Source organism: Medicago sativa, chromosome 1 (genome assembly GCF_051527215.1).
Source record: "Medicago sativa cultivar Bolivia chromosome 1, Bolivia_mono, whole genome shotgun sequence".
Taxonomy (NCBI): Eukaryota; Viridiplantae; Streptophyta; class Magnoliopsida; order Fabales; family Fabaceae; genus Medicago; species Medicago sativa.
In genome coordinates, this window is record NC_140749.1 from 54,102,326 (window position 1) to 54,108,211 (window position 5,886).

A 5,886-nucleotide genomic window follows, 5' to 3' on the forward strand; every position below is an offset into this window, starting at 1 on the left:
CGGACAATCATTCATGAAGTGACCCATCTTATGACAGTTAAAGCATTCAGACTTTGACTTCTTACCACTCTTTCTCCGGTTACCTCTACCTCCACCATTCCCTCTTGAGACACTTAGGCCTTCACCGTTTTCATGAACTCTCTAGTCCTTGGACTTGGTCAACTCCTTGGTTCTCAAAGCCGCTTGAACTTCTTCCAAGGTAATAGTGCCTTCTTTGCCATAGAGCATGGTATCTTTGAACGATTCATAAGATTTCGGTAGAGCACACAACAAGAGTATAGCTTTATCTTCATCCTCAAGTTGCACCTCAATATTCTCCAAGTCATCAAGGATTTTGTTGAACTCCGTAAGTTGCTCCATGATGGCCTTTGACTCCACCATCTTGAATGAGTAGAGTTGTTGCTTTAGGAATTGCCGATGAGCCAAAGACTTTGTCATATACAAAGATTCCAACTTTGCCCACATCGATGCCGCGGTTGGTTCCTTCGCTACTTCTCTCAAAACTTTATCCCCGAGGCACAAGACAATGGCACTCCTGGCCTTGTCCACCATCTCGGTCTTCTCCGCTCGTAACATGGTGACCGGTAACGAACCTTCACCCTTCAAAGCTTTCTCACACTTCTGCTGTATTAACACCGCTTCCATCTTTACCTTCCATAACCCAAAATCGTTATCTCCGGTAAACTTCTCAATATCCCACTTTGAACCCATGGTACTTGATTATCCTTTGACCCTTGTCCCACGATGGGCGCCAATTGTTGCGAATTCGATGAAAAACTCACACCAATAACAACTTGATGTGTGGAGCAAGGGATAATTAAGCAACCAAAATCAAAGTGTATGGAACAATTATAATCACAAGCCAAAAGTAGAAAACAACAGCGACAGAAAAGGAAGAGAGAACACAAAGAATTTGTTGACCCAGTTCGGTCCAAATTGACCTAGTCTGGGGGGGAGAGCAGCCCTCCGTTCCACTATATGATGAGTAACGTTACAAAGAGATTTCAATGGGTTAGAAGAATAAGTCTCCCGCCTAATTCTACCCAAAACCCAGCCTCTTCCCGTAACCAAGAGACTCAATCCTAATAGTGTTTCCCAAGGTGAATCAACCCTCAAAACCTAGTGTTTGTTCCAACGAGACAAACTCTATACAAACCCTAGTTTTGTTGTTGCCTTTCTAAACCCTTGTTTCAGCCCCCTCTATCTAGACGAACACCGCTCCACTAGGCATCAATCCCAAGGTGACTAACATCATCTTCATCCTCCAAACAACACCACACCATCAGAGCACCTGCATCCTCATAACCCTCAGTGACAATGCGGAGTTACCATTAATCTCCGGACAATCATTCATGAAGTGACCCATCTTATGACAGTTAAAGCATTCAGACTTTGACTTCTTACCACTCTTTCTCCGGTTACCTCTACCTCCACCATTCCCTCTTGAGACACTTAGGCCTTCACCGTTTTCATGAACTCTCTAGTCCTTGGACTTGGTCAACTCCTTGGTTCTCAAAGCCGCTTGAACTTCTTCCAAGGTAATAGTGCCTTCTTTGCCATAGAGCATGGTATCTTTGAACGATTCATAAGATTTCGGTAGAGCACACAACAAGAGTATAGCTTTATCTTCATCCTCAAGTTGCACCTCAATATTCTCCAAGTCATCAAGGATTTTGTTGAACTCCGTAAGTTGCTCCATGATGGCCTTTGACTCCACCATCTTGAATGAGTAGAGTTGTTGCTTTAGGAATTGCCGATGAGCCAAAGACTTTGTCATATACAAAGATTCCAACTTTGCCCACATCGATGCCGCGGTTGGTTCCTTCGCTACTTCTCTCAAAACTTTATCCCCGAGGCACAAGACAATGGCACTCCTGGCCTTGTCCACCATCTCGGTCTTCTCCGCTCGTAACATGGTGACCGGTAACGAAACTTCACCCTTCAAAGCTTTCTCACACTTCTGTTGTATTAACACCGCTTCCATCTTTACCTTCCATAACCCAAAATCGTTATCTCCGGTAAACTTCTCAATATCCCACTTTGAACCCATGGTACTTGATTATCCTTTGACCCTTGTCCCACGATGGGCGCCAATTGTTGCGAATTCGATGAAAAACTCACACCAATAACAACTTGATGTGTGGAGCAAGGGATAATTAAGCAACCAAAATCAAAGTGTATGGAACAATTATAATCACAAGCCAAAAGTAGAAAACAACAGCGAGAGAAAAGGAAGAGAGAACACAAAGAATTTGTTGACCCAGTTCGGTCCAAATTGACCTAGTCTGGGGGAGAGAGCAGCCCTCCGTTCCACTATATGATGAGTAACGTTACAAAGAGATTTCAATGGGTTAGAAGAATAAGTCTCCCGCCTAATTTTACCTAAAACCCAGCCTCTTCACGTAATCAAGAGACTCAATCCTAATAGTGTTTCCCAAGGTGAATCAACCTCAAAACCTAGTGTTTGTTCCAACGAGACAAACTCTATACAAACCCTAGTTTTGTTGTTGCCTTTCTAAACCCTTGTTTCAGCCCCCTCTATCTCAAGGTTTACACTGATACAATGTCTATATTTATAGTAAAAGTAACTCCCATAAAATTGTACCAAATCTGGCCCAAAAAATACGTTTCTGAAAAATAACAGCACGCAAAATCGGGCCCTGATTTTTACCATTCGGGCGCCGATTTTTCCAGCACCAAACTGCACCCAAAGACAGCCAAAACCGGGCCCCGATTTTGCCATTCGGGCCCCGATTTGTACTTTCAGCAAACATCAATTTTGGCCTCCAAACTCCAATTTTAAGTCACTTTCACAACAATCTCCACCTTGACTCCAAATTAGTGATGATGCCCATTTAACATCAACACCTTGCTGCTCTTTCCCTTGCTTCCCACTACACCAAGTAGCTCCACAAGTTTACACCCTAATCCCTTCAGCCATCGGAATGTCTTCTGCCTTCTCGAAGGTACTTGCAGTCCAACTACGCTAGGAATTTTAGGTAGTTCCACAAGCCTTTACCTCAACCTCTTCATCCATCGGAACGTCTTCCGTCTTCTCGAAGAGTCCTTGCAGTCCAACTACACTAGAAGTTTTAGGTAGTTCCACAAGCATTCACCATGACATCTTCAACACAGGACATCTCCCGCTTCCTTGAAGGTCTCCTTGCATCCAATCACCCTTGGCCTTTTTTTAGGGTAATCCCGCAAGCTGTGCTATACATTCTTCAACCTCTGGAATGCCTTCCGTCTTCATGAAGAAATCCCTTGCTCACCATAGAGCATAGCACCCAAGGTCCTCCATAGTCGTACCATTACCGGTGTGTTCAACTCCACCTCAAGCTGAGCGTACTCTACCTCAACTAGCAAATGTGTACATCCCACTATGTCTTCAACCTTGAAACTCCACCTCAATAGGTAGATCATGAGTATTATTGCCTCCGCCTCTCCAGACTAATCATGAGTATTCTTACCACCGTCTCTCCAGGCTGATGTTGAGTGTTTAACGTCTCTCCAGACGAACACCGCTCCACTAGGCATCAATCCCAAGGTGACCAACATCATCTTCATCCTCCAAACAACACCACACCATCAGAGCACCTGCATCCTCATAACCCTCAGTGACAATTTGTGCGGAGTTACCATTAATCTCCGGACAATCCTTCATGAAGTGACCCATCTTGTGACAGTTAAAGCATTCAGACTTTGACTTCTTACCACTCTTTCTCCGGTTACCTCTACCTCCACCATTCCCTCTTGAGACACTTAGGCCTTCACCGTTTTCATGAACTCTCAAGCCCTTGGACTTGGTCAACTCCTTGGTTGTCAAAGCCGCTTGAACTTCTTCCAAGGTAACAGTGCCTTCTTTGCCATAGAGCATGGTATCTTTGAACGATTCATAAGATTTCGGTAGAGCACACAACAAGAGTATAGCTTTATCTTCATTCGGGCCCCGATTTGTACTTTCAGCAAACATCAATTTTGGCCTCCAAACTCCAATTTTGAGTCACTTTCACAACAAATATCTATAAGCATGTCTGATGGTCTAGGATATTGTACTAGAATTGAACGTGGTATGATGAGAATTTCTCATGGTGCATTAGTTATATAGCTAAAGGGTCTAAAATACATGATTTATATATTTTAGAAGGTTCCACTGTTATAGCTCATGCATCGGTTGCTAGTGTAGACACTTTAGACATAACTAAACTGTGGCATTTGAGGTTAGGTCATGTCAGTGAGAGGGGTTTGGTTGAGCTAGCTGAACAAGGTTTTCTAGGGAATGAAAATTTGAACCAACTAGATTTCTAGTGAGAGACCTTATGTGAAATAAGCAGCGGATCAAAATCAACATTATTGAATTTTTTTTTATTTCTATACTACCAAATTAGCCACAGAGAGGAAAATGGATTTTTTTAAGTTATAAACATAACCTTAGTTAAAATGTATTAGCATCCTTCGTAGGAAGCAGGAATTTGATCATGTACGTATTACAACATAACTTCAACCGAAAAGATGAGGATCAGATAGGAAAATGATGAAATAGATAGAGACATAAAGGGCAGTAGAGATCTAAATTTGTTGGAAGCATATATAAAGATCACATAAACATTTAATTGAATTATTGAGAAGTCTTCTGATTAAGTAAAATGAAGGGACAGGATTTAATGTCACAATCCATTTTGACACTTTGCTGCCAATTAATTCTGTCCCTATAGATAAATATGATCTCCTAACGTTAAATTAATTTAAACATTATATGGAGCTTCAGCTGCTTCTACTGGAGGTTCAGCTTCTACTTCTACTGGAGTATTATCTTGTGCCCTAGATGCACAATCATTCCAAACTTGATCACTCCTTTCCCAAATTGAAATTATGTTTTTCTTGAATTTTGGAGATGACAGAAAATATTTCACCAGGCCATCATGACAGCGTTTTCCCACATCATTCACAAGATTTAAACAACATACATTGCTATAAGTTGTATTACCAAAAAATATAGTAGAAAGTATCTCCTCACCGCAAATTGGGTATAGCTTTGTTGCACAATTAGTCAAATACTTCTCATACGAAGACGATGGCCCTTCTGCATAAATATATTCAGTAGGAGATCCAATTGGTGGATCGGTAACATCATCAGAAAGCCCAGTTTGGACTAACAAAAGAAAACTAGTTATAAATACCAACATGAGGCAAAGAGTGTGGAATGCAGCCATGTCTTGTAGAGATTTTTTTGTGACAAATATTATCTAAATGCTTTGGTGATGACTGCTCAAGGGAAAAGCTATATTTATAGTTTCATACAACAAACACTCGCATTAACTCGTTACTGAAAAACACTAACCAAAATCAAAAATATTAATCTTTGTAAGTTTCTTTTTTTCTTTTATGAGAATCTTGTAAGTTTCTAAAACACAGTATGCATGTTACAACTTTAATTCATTTAAACAGTTATATATTATATAAACAAAACATGAAATTTTAAAAGCAAAAATTATTTTATTATATTTTTTTCGTAAGTTGCGGACACTAATCCATTAAACTTTATAGAACCAAAATGGGACAAACTCTCTCTAGCAAAAATTATGTTATTATATTTTTTTTCATAAATTGCAGACACTAATCCATTAAACTTTATAGAACTAAAATGGATGACAAACTCTCTAAGTGATTTAATGTTGATACATGTCCAAGGCTGAATTCGAACTCGAAATCTTAGTTAAGCTGAAAAAGACCCACGTAGAGCTGTCAAAACGGGTCACGTCTGCCTGCAAAAGCCCGAAAAAAATGTAGGGCTTGGACACAAAAATTTGGGCCCGTTTAAAACCGGGTCTTTTTAGCCCGAGCCCGTTGAGGCCCAATCCCGTCACGGGCTAGCTCAACCAGGCC

At 40.8% G+C, this 5,886-nt stretch overlaps 1 protein-coding gene across 1 annotated transcript; it reads right to left on the reverse strand.

Annotated features, from left to right (window-relative positions):
- Positions 1-4,745: 4,745 nt before the first annotated feature.
- LOC146955400 (uncharacterized) lies at positions 4,746-5,213 on the reverse strand. Its single transcript, XM_085748370.1, has one exon. It carries the CDS (start codon positions 5,211-5,213, stop codon positions 4,746-4,748), a length of 468 nt encoding a protein of 155 aa, XP_085604496.1.
- Positions 5,214-5,886: the final 673 nt, after the last annotated feature.

Bases quoted from the DNA above. Each gene is read 5' to 3' on its own strand.
- LOC146955400 (XM_085748370.1), bottom strand. From the start codon at position 5,213: ATGGCTGCATTCCACACTCTTTGCCTCATGTTGGTATTTATAACTAGT.